Source organism: Coregonus lavaretus, assembly GCF_964263955.1.
Source record: "Coregonus lavaretus genome assembly, chromosome: 6".
NCBI classification, from domain to species: domain Eukaryota; kingdom Metazoa; phylum Chordata; class Actinopteri; order Salmoniformes; family Salmonidae; genus Coregonus; species Coregonus lavaretus.
Window position 1 is genome coordinate 5,829,123 of NC_139993.1, and position 22,827 is coordinate 5,851,949.

Sequence of the window (22,827 nt, forward strand, 5' to 3'; positions counted from 1 at the left end):
GTTCTTCAGGATGCAAGTATAGAATCCATTTAAAAAACAGTCAACAAGGAAAAGACAATGTGTTTACTGTATGAAAAGACAATGTGTTTACTGTATGAAAAGAGAATGTGTTTACTGAATGAAAAGACAATGTGTTTACTGTATGAAAAGACAATGTGTTTACTGTATGAAAAGACAATGTGTTTACTGTATGAAAAGACAATGTGTTTACTGTATGAAAAGACAATGTGTTTACTGTATGAAAAGACAATGTGTTTACTGAATGAGAAGACAATGTGTTTACTGTATGAAAATACAATGTTGTTAATTCATGAAAGGACAATGTGTTTTCTGTATGACTTTTGTAGATCAATAGATCAACCAAGGCAGCTAGCTAACAACATTGGCTGGTTTACCTTACACTGCACTAACAAACCAGTCATCAAATCAAATCAAATCAAATCAAATCAAATTTTATTGGTCACATGCGCCGAATACAACAGGTGCAGACATTACAGTGAAATGCTTACTTACAGCCCTTAACCAACAGTGCATTTATTTTAAACAAAAAAAGTAAGAATAAAACAACAACAAAAAAAGTGTTGAGAAAAAAAGAGCAGAAGTAAAATAAAGTGACAGTAGGGAGGCTATATATACAGTAAAATAAAGTGACAGTAGGGAGGCTATATATACAGGGGGGTACCGTTGCAGAGTCAATGTGCGGGGGCACCGGCTAGTTGAGGTAGTTGAGGTAATATGTACATGTGGGTAGAGTTAAAGTGACTATGCATAAATACTTAACAGAGTAGCAGCAGCGTAAAAAGGATGGGGTGGGGGGGCAGTGCAAATAGTCCGGGTAGCCATGATTAGCTGTTCAGGAGTCTTATGGCTTGGGGGTAGAAGCTGTTGAGAAGTCTTTTGGACCTAGACTTGGCACTCCGGTACCGCTTGCCGTGCGGTAGCAGAGAAAACAGTCTATGACTAGGGTGGCTGGAGTCTTTGACAATTTTGAGGGCCTTCCTCTGACACCGCCTGGTATAGAGGTCCTGAATGGCAGGGAGCTTTGCCCCAGTGATGTACTGGGCCGTACGCACTACCCTCTGTAGTGCCTTGCGGTCAGAGGCCAAGCAGTTGCCATACCAGGCGGTGATGCAACCAGTCAGGATGCTCTCGATGGTGCAGCTGTAGAATTTTTTGAGGATCTGAGGACCCATGCCAAATCTTTTTAGTCTCCTGAGGGGGAATAGGCTTTGTCGTGCCCTCTTCACGACTGTCTTGGTGTGTTTGGACCATGATAGTTCGTTGGTGATGTGGACACCAAGGAACTTGAAGCTCTCAACCTGTTCCACTACAGCCCCGTCGATGAGAATGGGGGCGTGCTCAGTCCTCTTTTTTTTCCTGTAGTCCACAATCATCTCCTTTGTCTTGGTCACGTTGAGGGAGAGGTTGTTGTCCTGGCACCACACGGCCAGATCTCTGACCTCCTCCCTATAGGCTGTCTCATCGTTGTCGGTGATCAGGCCTACCACTGTTGTGTCGTCGGCAAACTTAATGATGGTGTTGGAGTCGTGCCTGGCCATGCAGTCATGGGTGAACAGAGAGTACAGGAGGGGACTGAGCACGCACCCCTGAGGGGCCCCCGTGTTGAGGATCAGTGTGGCAGATGTGTTGTTACCTACCCTTACCACCTGGGGGCGGCCCGTCAGGAAGTCCAGGATCCAGTTGCAGAGGGAGGTGTTTAGTCCCAGGATCCTTAGCTTAGTGATGAGCTTAGAGGGCACTATGGTGTTGAATGCTGAGCTGTAGTCAATGAATAGCATTCTCACGTAGGTGTTCCTCTTGTCCAGGTGGGAAAGGGCAGTGTGGAGTGCGATAGAGATTGCATCATCTGTGGATCTGTTGGGGCGGTATGCAAATTGGAGTGGGTCTAGGGTTTCTGGGATTATGCTGTTGATGTGAGCCATGACCAGTCTTTCAAAGCATGACCAGTCATCCACTCAGTAGTACGTTGTCAACTAGTCAATAGTCAGTTGATAGTCAATAGTCAACATAGACTAGTCAATAGTCAACATTCTCCCTGTTAATGTCTGTGACTTAGGCCTAGTTATTGGCAGCACCTATTAGTAAGACATTGACTGTACTGTACACTATCAATCTGTTCAACTTGTAGCAGATCTTTGGAGAGCTACTAGGCTTCTGTTTGGTTGTGAGTCATCATGAATATTCCAACTGAAATAACCTTTGAACATGGCTATTGAAAGAATCTAGTTGTTCAAAGCCAAAGCCTGAGTGAAAATATTACAAATATTTATAGTTTTAACAATGCAAAGGATTGATAATGCATACATTGCCTAGGCAGAACTGCTCATCTAGACAGGGTAAAAAGGCCTCACAGCAGGATGCATTTCAATATGGATATAAAACACACATTAGTACTCAAAAATGCAATTATCCACATAGAACATAAGTAGTTCTACTATTTTAGAGTAACAGCTGACTGAGTTTAATTAATTAATCATTTAATTGAATGTAATAGAGTGGGGAGCTGGAGGCAACGATCATAAACAGCATCCTGGAGTAAGGTCCAATGTGTCTGTGCTGTGGTGTGTGGGGGTTCAGCTGTTCCTTGTGCCCAATGCTGTGAGGTGGAGAGAATGAGTGTGTGTGTGTGTGTGTGTACATGGGTAACCATGCCCGTGCATGCATCTGGGGCATGTAAGAGTCTGCATGTATCTGTGTGTGTGTCTCAGTCTACTGTAAGCACATGCACATACTGTCTGTATCCAGAGTTGAACAGATTCACTATGAGAAAGTCCAACCAACCACCTCAGTCTCCTCCAACTCCTACTCCTCCGAGCCACTGAGACTGCTGCTGATGTGAAACGACTCCTTTTTACTCCATTAGGAACATTAAACAAATCAGTCAGACAGAAGAATAAAGACGCCAACCCAACACAATCCATCAGATGACGAACGAGTTCTACTGAACCAGGCCTTGGCTGCGTCTCAAGTGGCACCCTATTCCCTATATGGTGCACTACATTTGACCAGGGGCTCTGGGAATAGGGTGCCACTTGGGACACACCCTGGAGATCACCACAGTGAATAATGTGTACATGACACTTCACTTAGTACTGTGTGGTGTAGCTCCAACATTGCCCTGAGTATGAAGAAAGTATGAAAATATATGCACTCCCTAGTTACTGTAAGTTGCTCTGGATAAGAGCGTCTAATACCTTTTACATTTTACATTTGCATTTTAGTCATTTAGCAGACGCTCTTATCCAGAGCGACTTACAGTTAGTGAGTGCATACATTTTTCATACTGGCCCCCCGTGGGAATCGAACCCACAACCCTGGCGTTGCAAGCGCCATGCTCTACCAACTGAGCTACATGTAAAAAAGAAATGTAAGCTAACCTGGCTACTCTATATCTCTCTATAATCTCTACTACACCATCACCATCAGAAAACACTTAGAGGAATATTTTGACAGTGGTGAAAAAATCACAGCTGCTGTCAAAACAAATATTTTCCCTTTAAATACAGTCAACATTTTTATTTCATAAGGGATTAGGAATATCGTTTCCAGCAACGGTTACACGAATGTACTCTGTGTTTTGAATCTGCATAGTTACATTGTACAGCCATTGAGTATATAAAACATTAAGAGCACCTGCTCTTTCCACAACATAGACTGACCAGGTGAATCCAGGTGAAAGCTATGATCCCTTATTGATGTTACTTGTTAAATCCACTTCAATCAGTGTAGATGAAGTGGAGGAGAACGGTTAAAGAAGGATTTTTAAGCCTTGAGACAACTGAGACATGGATTGTGTGTGTGTGCCATTCAGAGGGTGAATGGGAAAGACACAACATGTAAGTATTTTTGATCGGGGTATGGTAACAGGTGCCAGGCGCACTGTCAAGAACTGCAATGCTGCTGGGTTTTTCACGCTCAACAGTTTCCCGTGTGTATCAAGAATGGTCCACCACCCAAAGGACATCCAGCCAACTTGACACAACTGTGGGAAGCATTGGAGTCAACATGGGCCAGCATCCCTGTGGAACGCTTTCGACACCTTGTAGAGTCCATGCCCCGACGAATTGAGGCTGTTCTGAGGGTGTTCCTAATGTTTGGTATACTCTGTGTAAATATTGTTATGTACGGTGTCCATGTTAGGACAGCCTCAGTCCTAACAGTTTGTCCTAATATGGACACCGTATCCTATGGATGGATGTTATACAGCGACATGTTTTGAAAAGCATGTTTTGTCCTAATGGGCCATTTTAGAGTAAGAGGGCCACTTTAAAGTATGTGAAGGCTCCCATGTCCAAACCCAAGGCTTGTGCTCCAAGGCCCACAAAGTAGGCAAAATAGAGAAACAGCCTTGGATGAATCAATAAGAATGTATTTTTCCAATACCTTTGCATTATCACAGATTCTTACCTTGCAGACCATTTTGATTGATATGTGATGTGACCATGGCACAACAAGTTATTTTTACTCTCTGTGTGTGTGTGTGTGTGTGTGTGTATTCTACAGTATTCTACAGCTACAGTACTATTGTTATGTTCATGGTTACATTCTTTCATGCTGTTCCGTATCAGAAAATAGTTTCTACAGCATAGCAAGTTGGTAGTGGGAGGTCAAAATGTGTCTGTGTCAAAATACTCTTTAACTAAAAGGCCTAGCCTATCACGCCCTCTTTTCTGGCTCTGCTTCCCCAAGCACTCCAAATTAGGGGGGATAAATTCTTAATGTTGATCTCTCTCATTAATTTCACAAGGGCAAATCAAAGACACAACCATATGGCACCCACTTCAGGCATTCCCTTTGCTTATTCCAAAACTCACACTGCCCATAAGAAGAGAGGACTCCTCTTGAAGAACCAATGAAAGACGCACCTGGTAATTACTGATCAGGGGTAGACTAAAAGTGAAATGCTTACTTAGTGGTCATTTTCCAACAATGCAGAATTAATGATAAAGATTTAAAAAGACTAAATAAATAGTGACACGAGGAATAAATAAGTACACAGTAACGAGTAAAAATAACATGGCTATATACAGGGAGTACCAGGTAATAACATGGCTATATACAGGGAGTACCATGTAATAACATGGCTATATACAGGGAGTACCAGGTAATAACATGGCTATATACAGGGAGTACCAGGTAATAACATGGCTATATACAGGGAGTACCATGTAATAAAATGGCTATATACAGGAAGTACCAGGTAATAACATGGCTATATACAGGGAGTACCAGGTAATAACATGGCTATATACAGGGAGTACCAGGTAATAACATGGCTATATACAGAGAGTACCGGGTAATAACATGGCTATATACAAGGAATCCCAGGTAATAACATGGCTATATACAAGGAATCCCAGGTAATAACATGGCTATATACAGGAAGTACCGAGTCGATGTGCAGGGGTACGAGGTAATTGAGGTAGATATGTACATATAGGTAGGGATAAAGAGACTAGGCAACAGGATAGATAATGGACAGAAGCAGAAGCGTATGTGGTGAGTTTGAAAGTGAGTGTGTGTGTGGCGTCAGTATGCATGTGTGCTCGTGTAATGTGTGCGTGCGCTTATATAGTGTGTGTGTGTGTGTGTGTGTGTGTGTGTGTGTGTATGTGTGTGTGTGTGTTGGGGTGTCAGTGTAAGTATTTGTGTGTGTGTGGGTAGAGTCTAGAGAGTGTGCATCGATTCAGTGCAAGAGACTTAGTGCAAAAAAGGGTCAATGCAGGTAGTCCGGGTAGCCATTTGATTAGCTATTTGGCAGTCTTGTTTAGCAGTCTTATGGCTTGGGGGTAGAAGCTGTTCAGGGTCCTGTTGGTTCCAGACTAGGTGCATCGGTACCGCTTGCCGTGCGGTAGCAGAGAGAACAGTCTATGGCTTGGGTGGCTGGAGTCTTTGAAAATGTTTAGGGCATTCCTCTGATACCACCTGGTATAGAGGTCCTGGATGGCAGGGAGCTTGGCTCCAGTGATGTACTGGGCCGTGCTCACCACCCTCTGTAGTGCCTTGTGATTCGGTGTCTTGTAGTTGCTGTACCAAGCGGTGATGCAGCCAGTCAAGATGCTCTCAGTGGTGCAGCTGTAGAACTTTTGAGGATCTGAGGGCCCATGCCAAATATTTTCAGCCTCCTAGGGGGAAGAGGCGCTGTCGTGCCCACTTCACAACTGTGTGGGTGTGTATGGACCATGTTAATTCCTTAGTGATGTGGACACCAAGAAACTTGACGCTCTCGACCCGCTCCAACTACAGCCCCATGGATGTGGATGGGGGCGTGCTCGCCCCTCCATTTCCTGTAGTCCACGATCAGCTCCTTTGTCTTGCTGACGTTGACAGTGTTCCAGAAGGGAGGTATGGTGTGTTGTGGAGGCTGGGAGATAAGAGCTAGGCATTAGGGGCTGTTATTGTTGTGAGTGACAGCTCAACCACAGTGAGACGTTGTAAACACTGGAGGCAACAGCGGGATGCGTTAAGGCGTTATCACGCCGCCGTGAGAAATGCAAAACATGACAGCTAATATTGGCGGTGCATGTGATGAGCGGGGGCGACGCCGATTGTTGGCAGTGGAGGTGTGTGTGTGAGAGAGAAAGAGAGAGAAGAGAGACAGAGAGAGAGAGTGTGTGTGTGCGCATGTTTGTGTGGGAGAGAGACAGAGAGAGATGGAGGGTGTGTGTTCGTGTTTGCACACACTCTCGCCTGCACACTCTCACATGTCCCGTGCACTACTTGAGAACGACCCAGCTGCATATTTCTACTTCTCTCCTCGAAAGCAGGTCTTCCAATTCCCAACAATCGTCCTCTCTCCCCCTGAGAGAAAAGCTACACAGGAGCTCAGTGACAGTCTCGGCTGGCAAACGCTCCAACTGAGGCCTTGAAACGCATCTCACACCCAAATCAACCTGTCTAACTGCTTCACAAGGCTCAGAGAGACTAATTTTTCCTTCTATTCACAGGTCTGTATTTCTGTCATTCTTTTGCTTTTCTAATTCACGTTGGAATCAGATGTCATGGCTGGGTTTGGTTGTCTGTACATCCTCCAGGTGATAAATGATTCATTGGGAATTAACAGACAATAAACAAAGCCTGACAGAGAGAGCGAGAGAGAGAGAGAGAGAGAGAGAGAGAGAGAGAGAGAGAGAGAGAGAGAGAGAGAGAGAGAGAGAGAGGATGAGTCATCAAACTCTCCCTATAGCACTGGGGCTTACCATCTTCTCTAGTTTTTTCATTCGCTCCACTAAATTCAACATTGTTGACTGTCCATCCAGTGACATGACTCTTTGACAGTGTGTATACTGAGGGATGAGTTTGTATGAAATGAGAGGTGGAGAGAGATAGAGAGAGAAATATGTGAAAGAGATTAGAGAGGTATGGAGGATGGAGAGTGAAGAGACAGCAGAGAGGTGATCGAGTGTGAGATATGGAGCTGAAGGACGCTGAAGGCAAGAGAGAGAGAGAGAGGGGGAGAGGAGAGAGAGGTGCAAATCCTCCAGCTTGAATGTAGTGCATTAAAGATGAAATGGGAAATGAGGGCCGGGAGAGAGGAGAGAGAGGAGTCACAGCTCCAGTAGTAGTTGTCTGGATCATGTCTTCTCTCTCCCTATGCTGCCCTGAGGGGCACCCATGTCATATCCTGTCCTCCTTAGCGCCAGCTTCCTGAAATAGCACTGGAGAGTACTGGGCGAAGCCTCCCAGCAGTGTACTACTGTATGAATGAGCACTGCTTGCTAGTCTCCTGGAGACTAGGCCTACATGCTGTGAATATATCAGGTGCTAACATCTTAGCATACTGTATATCAGGCGCTAACATCTTAGCATATTGTGTATCAGGTGCTAACATCTTATCATACTGTATATCAGGCGCTAACATCTTAGCATACTGTGTATCAGGCGCTAACATCTTAGCATACTGTATATTAGGCGCTAACATCTTAGCATACCGTGTATCAGGTGCTAACATCTTAGCATACTGTATATCAGGCGCTAACATGTTAGCATACGGTATATCAGGCGCTAACATGTTAGCATATTGTGTATCAGGCGCAACTATTTAGCATGCTGTATATCTGCCAGTCCCAAGCATTGCAGCATTAGCATCCTCCTATCTACTACTGTATATGAGCGCTGCTTGGATGTTTCCCAGTGACTAGGCCCAGGCCCGGTTCTGTCCGTTCTACTGCCCTTGGCGAGACCAGTTGTGAGTAAATTGATTGTCCATTCCCTATTGTCCATTTTACTTTGACCTGTCCTGATTTTAGAATATATTGTTTGTTAATATGTCATATTCACATCGAAGCAAATTTTTTATTTGATTGTGCCAATGGGGTTAGGCTATATGATCGGAGAAACGTACATGATGTAGCCTAAAAAGTGTTTGTCTCATGACATTGTCATACATTTCTTCTCCAGCCTGTAGGCTACAGAACACGCCACATACTCTTTCTACCAATGCTATAGGCTACATTATTTATTTTAGATATAATTTTTTCCTGAACTTTGGTGGAGCACTGCAGCGGTGCGTCACTCAAACAGCACCCTGGAGAGGCGTGCTGGGCATGGACAAGCTACATATTTTGCACCCCTGCCTTTGACAAAATGGGCACTGCTTATCACGGGGCAGCATCAGAGCTCACCTAAATAGCCCATATGCCACCGGGTCAGAGAAATTGTCATTGTTTTTGGGCACAATTATGTGAGGTGTTATGTGTTGTTGGATGTGCGTCTTGGTCAGTTTAGCTCGGAAAATGCAGCCCCCGTCAATCTGCCACACCATGCGTTGCCTAATTCTGCATAATGGGCGGGCCAGCCCTGACTAGGCCTACACACTGGCACAACCTAGCGTTAGCAGTAGCATTCCCCGTATCTACTTTAATTGGGAGAGTTCCGCAAAACAGCGAGCGGTTGCAGAGGCTAAATGAGAGGGTTGCTTTTGACACTGCCTCTCGCTGAGTGGGCATATTCTAACCCTTGAAACGGAGAGTCTCCTTTGTTTGGGAGCTGGCTCTGCCGCGTTAAAGATAGCGGGGCCTGGTTAAAACGCTAGCTTTAATATTTTTATTTTCCCTCCTTTTTTCAGTGTCAAATTAATTAATTCCTCTCGCCTCAGAGCGATCATTACTGTCACTTTCAAACAAAGGCAGGGAGCATTCTTCCGGCTGCGAGGGCCCGCGGTGAACAATCTTCGACAACGACAGTGAAAGAAAGAAAGAAAGATAAGAAAGGGAAAAAAGTAATAATAAATACCTCAGCAGTGCTAGCAGCTGTAGCTGTTCGCCTCACAATTAGTATTCAGTCTCACTCCAGGCAATTGATTAATGTATTCATCTCAGAGGGAAAGAGAGGGAGGGAGAGAAGAGAGGGTGAACAACTAATCTGAGTTATGTCTCAGTAGGTAAGCTCCCGGCCTTTATCAGCCCAGGCCAGTAACGACAACCAAGAATGGATTACTTTTTCTTGAAAACACGATACAGTGTAACTTCCCACCGTCAGCCATCAGAGAAGTCTGTGAAGACTACTAGCGTATCCGTGGTAAGCCCTGTAGTGAATACTACGGGGTATCAGGACTCCGGGTGGGGGGGGGGGAATAACCGGCTTAGGTTGAGAAGCGATGAGCTAGCAACCTATGGACAAAGCCGGATGCGCGTCGTGCAGTTGACAAGGTTATAGCATTGCAGTCACCTTGCTTGTACAGAACGAATATGAGATAAGGTTTTGCATGGAAATTCCTTATTAAGAGCGTGAATAGTGCTTATGCCACAGGAGCATAAGCCTGTTGAGAGAGGATATATTTTTCCCATTAATATGCACCTTCTGGCATTGTGGATGGGCTGCGGTTTCAGGGAAACAGATTGGGGGCAAATGTTGGCAAGCTGGTGATTGCAAAGAGAGGCAATACGTTTACTGTAGTTACACAGCGAGGAATTGGTGTACATGTCGAGGTAGAAGTGCTCAGCTGAAGTGTAGAAAATTTTGCTCTTGGCAGAACGCACTAACTTTCCGGAGTCTACATCCCAATTGTCCACCGAACCGGTTAGTAATAGCTCACAGGATGCAGACATCTGCAGAGTATGGAAGAACTCTAGGCTATCTTCATGATCTATATTACATAGTGCAATCAGACACATACTATGTAGCCTGTGGATCTGCACATTACGAATATAATTAGTATTCAACCAAATGCCTCCAGAGTCTCTATCCAATCTACTTTATTACAATTCACCTGCAAATACATACAGGCATGTACCGTACACTCCATGCAAGCTAAACTGGCCTGAAGCAAAGCAGGAAGTGCCCCTGATGGTGCTCTCCCCGTGTGATTGTACTTCCTGTGGAGGCTATAGCACGAGATTGTCATGCTAGATTTGCTCGACACACGCTGATGAGGAAAGGCGTTAGGGGGGATAGGCAATCGCACTGATAAACAACATGTATGAAACATGTAGAGAGCACGGAGGGCGAGTGGAATCGTGGGCAAATGGTGCGTGCCAATCATCACCTTGTCAAGAGTAGAGGATGGCTTTCAAATGGCTCCGCTCACTATTATACATTTACATTTTAGTCATTTAGCAGACGCTCTTATCCAGAGCGACTTACAGTTAGTGAATACATATTTTTTTATACTGGCCCCCCGTGGGAATCGAACCCACAACCCTGGCGTTGCAAACGCCATGCTCTATCAACTGAGCTACATCCCTGCCGGCCATTCCCTCCCCTACCCTGGACGATGCTGGGCCAATTGTGCGCCGCCCATGAGTCTCCCGGTCGCGGCCGGCTGCGACAGAGCCTGGATTCGAACCAGGATCTCTAGTGGCACAGTTAGCACTGCGATGCAATGCCTTAGACCACTGCGCCACTCAGGAGCATTATAATGTACTAATGATGATTATGGTTCTGATAATGGGCTAGAGCTTCTATATACTTTTTTTTATCACAACTGTATTCTCAAATGGTAGAGCAACATTTTCGTGGCCTTCAATTGTCTCTCTTTGTGCAATATGGACGACCGGTGATAATGGTTACTGATAATGGACTACAGTATCCTTCCTCACAGTCTTCAAACGTTAAAGCAGCACCTTTTCACTTTTCCATTGACAGTTGACAATGATCTCTCCACCTCCGGGGTGGCGCAGCGGTCTAAAGCACTGCATCTCAGCGCTAGAGGCGCCACTACAGACTGTGGTTCGATTCCAGGCTGTATCACAATCCAGCCGTGATTTGGAGTCCCATAGGGTGGCGTACAATTGGCCCAGTGTCGTCTGGGTTTGGCCGGGATAGGCTGTCATTGTAAATAATAATTATTTCTTAACTGACTTGCGTAGTTAAATAAAGGTAAAAAATAAATATTGGTCAGCTCCACAATATGTGTCATCCCCTTGTCCCACATAACAAGCGAATTGCTGGAAGCCCTGTCATAACAATGATACTGAGAAATGATCTTCTACAGTGTGCTGTTCTCAGCAGACTCTTTAGTTAAACAGCTGTGGTTATGGCCTGTGCTGGGACCCGCTCCATCTCCATAGCCACATAGGGAGCTACTACATTAATCTGTCGAGACAGAGTCTGCATCCCAAATGGCACCCTATTCCCTATATAGTCCACTACTTTTGACCAGGACAAAAGTAGTGGACAAAAGTAGTGGACAAAAGTAGTGCACTAAATAGGGAATAGGGTGCTATTTGGGACACGGGCAGGAACTCAGGGAGGCGGGCTGTAGCTCTCTGTCCCACTAGGGAGACAATACACACTGAGATAGCTCTTAGGCAAATATAGCACTGAAAGTGAAACATAGCGGTTTGGGGCATGAGAGACTGTCGCCTTGCTATCACTGTAAACTGCAGGGCAGAAATGGGTTCTATAGGGAACTGCCTGTGATCCAGTAGTCCCCAAACAGTATCTTACTGAAATTCAGGAAATATTCCTATTTTTTCTTCTTCCTCTCTCTCTGTCATTTGCGTCTAATTATTCATTTTTCTTTATGCAATCTCCATCCTCTCTTCTATGGTTCTTGTAGAAACTCACTTCAAATGCAGATCTCTCAATTATACCTTCTACTTCCTCTCAATCCTTCCCTCGAACAGTCTACTGTAATTCCACCTTTCTCTATCCCTCCTCCATTCTCTCGTTTTCTCATTCACTTGATTGGCTCCTCCGTCTGTAACACGCAGGGCTGGTTGACTCAGTGCGGAGAGAGCGGATTTCAGCAGAGCCTAGTGAGGCAAGGCCCACAGTGAAAACTGATAATCCATGGAAGGGAGAAGAGGAGAGGAGAAGAGACCCTGTCGGTGTAACAACACAAGGGAATAGGAATTATACTAATACCCCCATATTGAGAACATTTGATATCAGTGCCGCTAGCTCTTGTAACAAAGCTCTCCTAAGCACAAAAATCGTTTGAGTAGGTAAATATCTGTGTACAACACCTGACTATCAGCATATATGAGGATATACTTGAGGGTTCACAAGGTTTCTCTATGTACTATGTGAAAACCAAAGCATATTCTGGAGTGAGTACACTTCCATCCTCAGCTCTGGTGTCGAGATAATAGCATCTTCTTACCGCTCTTCCTGAGGGGATTCAAGGTGACAGACTTATGCTAGTCACACTCTGTAATGGTATTTTTGTAGAAAGATCTCGAAGCTCCGATGTTTTGGACTAGCACTTTCTGTCACCTTGAAACCCCTCAGGAACAGCAGTAACAAGGCACTATTTTCTCGGCACCAGAGCTGAGGATGGAAGTGTACTCAGTCAAAATTAAGCTTTGAGGTCTTTCAACAAAGATAACATTACAGAGACCACTGACACAAAGTGTGTGTGAGTGCATGTGCCTGTGTGTGAGCGTGTGTTGGTGTGTGAGTGTGTGTTTGTGTGCATGTGTGCATGTGTGCACCAGTGTGTGTGTGTGTGTGTGTGTGTGTGCATGTGTGTCTTAGCTAGACCAGTGGTTCTGCAGGTGTTGCTCGCTGGCAGAATGAAAGGGCCACTTGTTTCCAGGGCTGACTTAGAGAGAGCAGATGGAACCAGCTCTCCAGCTCTCTGTTCTCAATCTTGTCCCACATTTCTGCTGTCGCCCCATTCATTTTCTGCCAATTCATCTTACACACACACACACACACACACACAGAGACAGGGGTTTCACACGCACAAACACACACACACAAACTCCTGTGGTAAACTTCTAGGTCGGACACTCGGCAGCTCTTAATGAGCTCAGTCCAGATGTCTCCGCAGACATCAGCGCATGAGTGGTTAATTAATCATGTGTGCTCACACACACACTCACACACCACACACACCTCAACACTACAACATCCTCTCTCAGAGTTAGAAGGGCTTTACATCAGATTATCCTCCCTTATGAGTTGTTTATCCTCTGCTAAAGGACCTAAATCGACTCTTGTTTTTTATTCAGGCAGTGGCATGGACAGCTGCTCGCCAGAGAGGACCCGTCCCTGACTTCACAGTTCACACCTCGTAGAGTAGGAGACAGGGGGGGGGATTAGACACAGCTCTTCCCCGTCCCGTCATTGGCCTGCGGCCTCAGTCGAGGTCATGTGATGTCTGCAGTCGGCAAATGTGATAATGAGATTTCTGTGGTGAGATATCAAGCGGCAGTATGCGGCCTTCAGAGCCTCAGCCCCTCACAACAGCCTTCAGAAGACTCTTACCAGACCCCTGATGACTCACCAGGGTTACTGTACATACAGTAAGTATTGATAGAGTCAAACCAGCCAGAGTGAGTCTGCCTTCAATGCTCCTGCAGTGTGTATGCAGACCAATGCCCCCTTAGAAGCTATGCAGTATACTGCACTGCACTCATACAGGGATATATATATTTTCTGTTCAGTGCCACAGGGTAGGAGTAATGGTGTTTCTATGTGACATACTGTGACACCACACACAGCTCCCTCTGACTAGACAACCCCCAATAGACAAACCCCCATAGCTCCACTTAGATAGGGCCAGCGACACACACGCGCTCACACACACAAATAATGTTTTCTCTACCTTCTGTCCGGATGGTGAAGGGGGAGTCCCCAAGCCTCTTGGCTGAGAACTGGCCCCCCAGGGAGGTCATTAGAAAACACAGGCTGAAGAAGCCGATCCCCACCACGAATATCCTGGATGGAGGGATGGGAGGGAAGGGAAGAGAGACGGAGAGGAGAGAGAACGCATGGACGAGGAGAGGGAGGAGAAGGAGAGACGGAGTGGGAGAGAAGTGATGAAGAGTTAAGAGGAAGAGAGGAAGAGGAGAAAGTAACAGTCAGAAAACAGATCAAGTACAGCAGCACAGTAAAGAACATACAGTAGGAAACACAGGCAGTTAGACAGGCCCAGCTGAGGAAATTAAAGTCAAAATGTCAGGGGGCATTTTAGTTCCTGTCTCCATCACCCTGCTAACTGGCACCCTATCCAGGTCTCCTCACGTTCCCCAATTAGGTACAAGCAGCTCGTCCCAAAACACCTATAATTTATGTATTCTGTCACGCCCACCAGAGATAGAGAGGAGGCTTCCTCCTTCATTCCCCATGGGGCTAAACGACTACTGCTGGCTGGCTGGCACATTCTATATCGGATTCTGATAGTGAGGAGAGGAGAGGAGAGGAGAGGAGAGGAGAGGAGAGGAGAGGAGAGGAGAGGAGAGGAGAGGAGAGGAGAGGAGAGGAGAGGAGAGGAGAGGAGAGGAGAGGAGAGGAGAGGAGAGGAGAGGAGAGGAGAGGAGAGGAGAGGAGAGGAGAGAGGAAGGGAGGAGATGGGAGGAGAGGAGAGGAGTATACTTCACCCACGCTTCATTCTACCTTGACTTCCCTGTAGTAGGGTACGCTAAAGTAGATAAACAACGGGCTCTACCCACCACTACTTTACAATTTGCATGCTTACACAGCCAGATACCTCTATAATAATGTATACTCATAGCAAGTGCATTGGACCATTATAGTATGCACAGTAGCAACTTATGCTAGCTATGTATACCATTGTTATTGTGCCAGCAGTGGAAAGTTAGGGCCCACAATAGCGGGACAAATGACTGAATCATTCATAGCTTGACTCTGAAGCCGAGCGAGTGGAGTTTGCTAGAATGCTGGATTCTGTGAAAGTTTTGACACTCCATGAACAGTAAACAGCTTTGTCATGCGAGTTCAGACTTAACATACTGGGATAATTGCAGGATATTGAATGTAGAACTATGCTGTCAAGCGTGATAAGGAACAGCCGGTTAGATAGAATAGTGACTGACGTTAATGATAGTGACGGTGCTCATAATAATCTCAGAAGGACAGAGCGCGGTGGTTTGGCATGCAGACAAAGTGACTCTATATCCCAACACTGAGACAATAAGATGGGGCTCTAGTCATTACAAGTGTCATTACCGGATCCTTCAGTCATTCGCTGTAAGAGGTGACAGCACATTTACCAACATGAGTCGGGTTGCTGACGATGATCTCTGTAACATTATATAAAATAGGTCTAAATCTCAGAGATTTTTACAAACATGCATTTGTATTGAGTTAGTCATCGGAATGCTCAGCCTTTTGGGTCGCAACATCGATAAAGATATCAGTTTTGAAAACAAGCAAGTTGTGTAATCGTCTGAGATGTACTTACAGAAATAGAATTGTCATTATGTGTGCCTATCTTCTACAACATTCTTCAGTCATTTAGAGCAGTGGTTCCCAAACCCGGCTATCAACTTACTCTTGAAAGTTGTAATAGTAGAATGCAAAAGGTATCATTTTGAAATTGGGTATTGCATCATCAGTTTTCCTCGTCATGTCAGTCATTGCATACCTTAGAGAGCTATTTATAACTTGTCAGAAATGCCCAGATCATCTAGCCCATGTCAGCTACATGTTTTTGCTACGTCTTTTAGCCCATAGATTTTGTAGTAATGTTCAAGTCACTCAAATAACACATGAATACACATTAGGCATGGCAAAATGTATAGAATTGAAAGAAAATTAGCTTTAGAAATTCTATATTTTCTCTGCACCCCATGACAAAATGTTCTCTCCGCCAACAAGAGGGGTATGAACAGTTTGTGTCATGAACAGTGCTTGTGCCCATAGAAACAGGGGGGGGGGGGCTCAGGATGTTCCCCAATGCTGGAAGGGGGGCCTGAGCGAAAAGGTTTAGGAACCCCTGATTTAGACAGAGAGTTTAATGAAAGCATAAGAACCTGAGGGAGGGAAACCATTAAAATATCAGCCTATCTAGAAGGAACAGCAGGGCGACATTCATTACTGACTTAGCTATCTTATTTTTCCAGGAAACTGGAACATTGTGAAATATTGAAATATTACATCCATCTGCTCCAGCATACTTTGCAGTACGTCTGGATAATTCAATCGCTGTCTGGGGGAGCGCAGAGCCAAATCCTGTAACAGATTTGAATCCTATAACATATTTTTTATCTGTCGAGGGGGATGGAGGAACGTTTGATTACAGCAGGGTGTATCTTGGATTATCGTCCAGCAGTCCTAACTGGGATTGGGATTATTTACCTGGCTATGACCATCTGGTCACAAAGCTATTTGATAAAGTCACGGGGTGCATCCTAGTACTGTTGAATGGCTTCCTTTTCTGTTCCCTTTCCTTTGGGCCACTGACCATAGATAGGTACAGTAGTTAAGTAATATATTAAAAGCATTCCGACCATACTGCTTCTACCAATCCATCTCATTCAGTTCAGTGGGGGAAACTAAGGAAAATAAGGAGATAAGGAAAGCCATGTAAGACTATGTGGACACAGTTAACCTCAGAGGGAACAGAAGCTGATTAAACGGAAAAAGCAAAGGGCTAAAGTCAACTTCTCTTTCTAATCCCTCCTTTCCCAAACTTCTCCCTGTGACCTTTGGGCTTCTTTGGGCTCTATAATCCTGAACCAGGCCATATGGAGTGTATGTGTGTTTCTGTGTGTAACGTGTATGTGTGTGCATGTGTGTGTGTGTGTATGCATACGTATGCTTTGCATGGGCGCGTGTACGTGTCCCCAATGCTTCTGTGTAGAGATGCCGTGTTCTTTTCAATGATGTGTGCTTCGGAGTGCATGTTTGTCAAAGCGCAGCGCCCCGTTCCAGTCTCAGGGGGATCGTTTCCACCTTTCCTCCCTTATCGTTCATCCCTATATCAAGGCCCCTCCATGATGGGGATAGAGGGCATTGGGGTGATAGAGGGGTGATAGTAAAGGAGGATTAGACACAGGGCCTGCCTGACTCCTCTCTAATTAAAACGCTTAAAGTAAATGCTTTGGTCGGGTAATTGGATCAGACACACAGATCCGCTATCTCCTAATTGGCTTGCCACACGTACCGGAGCTTATCAGATCTCGCCCCCAGGTTGATTGAAGTGAACCGGCGGTTGGGTTGTTCGGTGCGCAGCAGAATGTTTTCTAATCATTTGGTAGGCTCTGTTTTTTCTGCAGTCTTCCGCTTACACTCATTGGTACTGATGTTAATGGGACAATTAGGATTGCCCTCTGTATAATGATTTTGTAATGATTTGTTTTGAATGTAGGCTAGTTCACACAGGCAGACCAATTTTGATATTTCTTCCACTAATGGGGCTTTTGAGGGTCGTGTGTTTCCAATGGTTTATATTCACTCTTCTGCTCGTATTTTGTCTATAACCAATGGCTTAACTTACTTTTGATATTACCCTAATAAAGTTTAGAAACGAAACATTGTGAAGGTTTGGTGTGGTGTGGCTATTTTTAAGCTTTAGCTACTGCAGGCCTATGATATGAAGGCAGTGTGCCCCGGCACTCCAACTGACTCCGACAGTTGAACTTGAGGTGAGGAAGACTGTTTCAGGCCTACCAGAGTTACTCCTATAATCTAACAATATATAATGCTTATCTTTATACAAAATATTCGGATCGAAAATGAACTAATTACCCTAACGTTTTGCATATGCTACACAACGAAAGGTGTTTTTGTAATTTGCTATAGGGTGCTTTTAAGGACACATAAATGTGGCTCATTTGGCCAACATCCCTCGTTTATTGATGGTGCTGGCTGCGCCAGGTTGGATCTGAATGCATATGGATGTCCATTACATTTCCGGTAAATTAAAATCTTCCCTGTCATGTTGTCCGGCGCCAAATTTTCCTTACGGAAACTTTGAAATGGCATATTGTTTTTATGAAGATTTGAGAATATTCACATGAAAATCTGTCGCCAATTGGATGGAAACCTAGCTATAGACTCCCTAAAGACTCTGGTAAGGGCTCTAGTCCAGTTTCACTTTGATTATGCCTGATTCACCAGCAGCCCCAAACATCTAAAGAATAAGCTACAGACCAGCCAAACAAGCTTGTAAGATTTGTACTTAAACTCCCCCCTCAGACTCATCTGGAGGTTGAGTATTTTTTTGTCTGTATCTCTGTAATGTGTCTGTATCTATGTAAGTATCTATGTATGTGTATGTACTGTATATATCTATGTAAGTATCTATGTATGTGTATGTACTGTATGTATCTATGTAAGTATCTATGTATGTGTATGTACTGTATGTATCTATGTATGTGTATGTACTGTATATATCTATGTAAGTATCTATGTATGTGTATGTACTGTATGTATCTATGTAAGTATCTATGTATGTGTATGTACTGTATGTATCTATGTATGTGTATGTACTGTATGTATCTATGTATGTACTGTATGTATGTATATATTTCTTTATGTATTTATGTTAAAAATAGGGACCACAATGGAAATACATTTTAACTGACAAATCAAATCAATCAATCAATCCAAACTGTGCAGCGGCCAATTGATGAATGGAAAGAGACATCTGTTACAAAACACCAAAAAGTTTAATGACATTCGGAGATTGTCAAACCAAGCCTTCGATACTGGGTAGGCCTACAAGGTAGGGAGGGATGTATTTTCTGTTTGTCGGGATTGACATGGTCTATTTATTGTGGTGTTGAACTGATATTAAAGTGCCCGAAGTCGGTATGCTTTGTTTATTGGTTGTGTGGTGCATTGGCACAAAAACCTGTTGGTGGAAAATTAGTTGCATATATTTTATCTAATTATAACTATAGCATCAAAATGTTGAAAATCAGATTTTCCCCTAGCTGATTATTGTCTGTAGTCGGCTCTGATCGTAGTGTACTGAAACAGGCAGGGAGAGTGAGCTGGTCTGTGGTGGTTGGCGTACCCTCAACCTTCTGGCCAGTAGCCCTGCGTGGCATCGACTGTGCATACTGAATTGGCAAAGTCGATATCCACGTTTATAAACACAGGGTCACTACAGTTATTGTTATTTGTGGTCATATACATACATTTTGAGTTAATTCTATGAGGGGGGAGTTTGTTCAATTTATGTACAGTACAAGGGGAGGGTCATGTGTAACTTTGGGGAGGGGGGGTGCATTTTTTTTATGACACCTTGAGTTGGACCAGCGTCTCCCCCCCAGTAAATTTAGACCTGTCACTAACATCAAAACTTTTCACATCAGATATTTTTCAGAGCCAATTAGTGAAAAAAAATATCAGAATTGGGTTGCCATATCTAAATGCAGCCTGATTGCACCTCAAATCTGCACACTAGGATTTGAGGTCAACACCTTTGAACCAGAGAAAATTCTAGGGGTTTATAAAAGATACAAATAAATGTACAGAGTAGAGAATTTAGATCAATGTTAACCCCATGGGGGACAGGTCGAGACAATGAAGAAAATCCGGATGCACTACAGGGGGCCATCAGACCGTGACAGATTGACTTGTTCTTCCAGTGGTTAATGTGTATAAAATCCACCTTCATATCTACAGTGCCTTCAGAAAGTATTCATACCCCTTGACTTATTCCACATTTTTTTGTGCTACAGCCTGAATTCAAAATTGATTAGATATACTTTTTTCACCCATCTACACACAATACCCAATAATGACAAAGTGAAAACATGACCCTCACATGTTTTTAGAAATGTTTGCAAATTAAATACAGAAATGACTCATTTACAAAAGTATTCACACCCCTCAGTCAATACTTTGTAGAAGCATCTTTGGCAATGATTACAGCTGTGAGTCTTTCTGGGTAAGTCTCTAAGAGCGTTCCACACCTGGATTGTGCAACATTTGCCCATTATTCTTTTCAAAATTCTTCAAGCTCTGTCAAATTGGTTGTTGATCATTACTAGACAACCATTTTCTGGTCTTGCCATAGATTTTCAAGTAGATTTAAGTCTAAACTGTAACTCAGCCACTCAGGAACATTCACTGTCTTCTTTTTAAGCAATTTCAGTATAGATTTGGCCTTGTGTTTTAGGTTATTGTCCTTCTGAAAAATTAATTAATCTCCCAGTGTCTGGTGTAAAGCAGACTGAACCAGGTTTTCCTCTAGGATTTTGTCTGTGCTTAGCTCCATTCCGTTTCTTTTTTATCCTGAGAAACTCCCCAGTTCTTAACCATTACGAGCTTTCCCATAATATTACACAGCCACCACTATGCTTGAAAATATGGAGAGTGGTACTCAGTAATGTGTTGTATTGGATTTGCCCCAAACATAACACTTTGTTTTCAGGACAACAAGAAAATTGCTTTGCCAAATGTTTTGCAGTATTACTTTAGTGCCTTGTTGCAAACAGGATACCTTATTTTCACTCTGTCAATTAGGTTCGTATTGTGGAGTAACTACAATATTGTTGATCCATCCTCCGTTTTCTCCTATCACAGCCATAAACTCTGTAACTGTTTTAAAGTCACCATTGGCCTCATGGTGAAATCCCTGAACGGTTTATTTCCTCTCTCTGGCAACTGAGTTAGGAAAGACGCTTGTGTCTTTGTAGTGACTGGGTGTATTGATACAGCATCCACAGAGTAATTAATAACTTCACCATGCTCAAATGGATATTCAATGTCTGTTTTTTGTTTTTTTACCCATCTACCAACAGGTGCCCTTCTTTGCGAGGCATTGGAAAACCCTGATCTTCGTGGTTGAATCTGTGTTTGAAATTCACTGCTCGACTGAGGGACCTTACAGATAATTGTATGTGTGGGGTACAGAGATGAGGTAGACATCGAAAAATCATGTTAAACACTATTATTGCACACAGAGTGCAATTTATTATGTGACTTATTATGTTTACTCGTGAACTTATTTAGGCTTGCCATAACAAAGGGGTGAATATTTATTGACTCAATACATTTCAGCTTTTCATTTTCTAATTAATTTGTAAACATTTCGAAAAACATTATTCCACTTTGACATTATGGGGTATTGTGTGTAGGCCCTGGTCAAAAGTAGTGCACTAAATAGGGAATATGGTGCTATGCTAATGAAGCAAATCAAGCAATAAGCATCTCAAACGGTTCGTTAGCTTGCTTGGTTGATAATGCGCTTTACTTTTTTTACTGTTGACATACGGATCCAGCTGGGAACACTGGAATGTAATCTCTAACTTAATCTCGTTTCTCTGTTAGAGGAGAAAAAACAGCTGGTGTTGTCGGTAAACTCGGTCACATATTACCAAACACACTCAAGCGCATGCAGGATGGTGGATGAAAACACACATGCAGGCACACGTACTGGTGCCAGTTTATCTATTTATAGAGGGTGGTGCGGGCTCTCCAGAGGGTGGTGCGGTCTGCCGAACGCATTACCGGGGGCAAACTACCCGCCCTCCAAGACACCTACAGCACCCGATGTCACAGGAAGGCCAAAAAGATAATCAAGGACATCAACCACCCGAGCCACTACCTGTTCACCCCGCTATCATCCAGAAGGCGAGGTCAGTACAGGTGCATCAAAGCTGGGACCGAGAGAATGAAAAACAGCTTCTATCTCAAGGCCATCAGACTGTTAAATAGCCATCACTAGCACATTAGAGGCTGCTGCTGCCTATTGCAATGACTGGCCACTTTAAGAAATGGAACACTAGTCACTTTAATAATGTTTACATATCTTGCACTACTCATCTCATATGTATATACTGTATTCTATTCTATAATATTCTACTGTATCTTAGTCCATGCCGCTCTGTCATTGCTTGTCCATATATGTATATATTCTTAAATTCCATTCCTTACTAGATTTATGTGTATTGGGTATATGTTGTGAAATTGTTAGATATTACTGCACTGTCGTAGCTAGAAGCACAAGCATTTCGCTACACCCGTAATAACATCTGCTAAACACATGTGTGTGACAAATACAATTTTATTTTATTTTATTTTATTTTAATTGTGGTCAGGGATTAGGTGTAGCCTATAGACGTGCTGGTCATTCAAGACATTAAATCTCTGCATTGATTAGGTTAAATGACAAATAGCCTGTAAGTTAAATAACAATTATAGGCTGTGCTTTTAAAAAATACATGTGCCATTCCATGACAATCTATTCATTTGTACCACGTGCCGGGTGTTTTAAATTAATACCAAAGCCTAGAGTGGAAATATTAGGCTACACATTTTTTGTCTCTTACCTGAACGGTTTGAACGTCACAAGGCATCTTCTAACCATTATTTTACCGTCGATGTTTCCAGTAATCATTTCCCAAAACACTCAACCAAACAAGCGACCCCCGACATCGTTAACCTCGCAACCTGGGACTCGACTAGGTGCTGAAACTGCTGCATGCCGCTTGCGTCTTAGGGCTTGCCGACAGACCGCCGTTAACACTCCGAGAAAATAGTCAGATGTAAGATTGTATCCATGAGTTTTCGTTGAATTGAATCCACGAACAGTAACTTAAACCAGAGTTCTGACTTTAAATTTGAGCGAAATCTGTGTTTTTATCCTACAATTTAGATTTAATTATGTCACTTTGCAAATTAAATAAATAATCTCGATTTAGTCGCTGCGGGTTG

General features: G+C 43.6%; 1 protein-coding gene across 1 annotated transcript in view; it reads right to left on the bottom strand.

Moving 5' to 3' along the window:
* LOC311130349 (alpha-1,6-mannosylglycoprotein 6-beta-N-acetylglucosaminyltransferase B-like) overlaps nucleotides 1-22,510 on the bottom strand; it is a gene marked incomplete at both ends in the record, with an annotated part of 96,347 nt that extends 73,837 nt beyond the window's left edge. The window contains 3 exons of the mRNA XM_084163073.1: nucleotides 12,569-12,576; nucleotides 14,018-14,130; nucleotides 22,443-22,510. Coding sequence (XP_084019199.1) covers nucleotides 12,569-12,576; nucleotides 14,018-14,130; nucleotides 22,443-22,510 — 189 coding nt within the window. The remainder of the gene's footprint in view (nucleotides 1-12,568; nucleotides 12,577-14,017; nucleotides 14,131-22,442) is intronic.
* Between the last annotated feature and the right edge of the window lie 317 nt (nucleotides 22,511-22,827).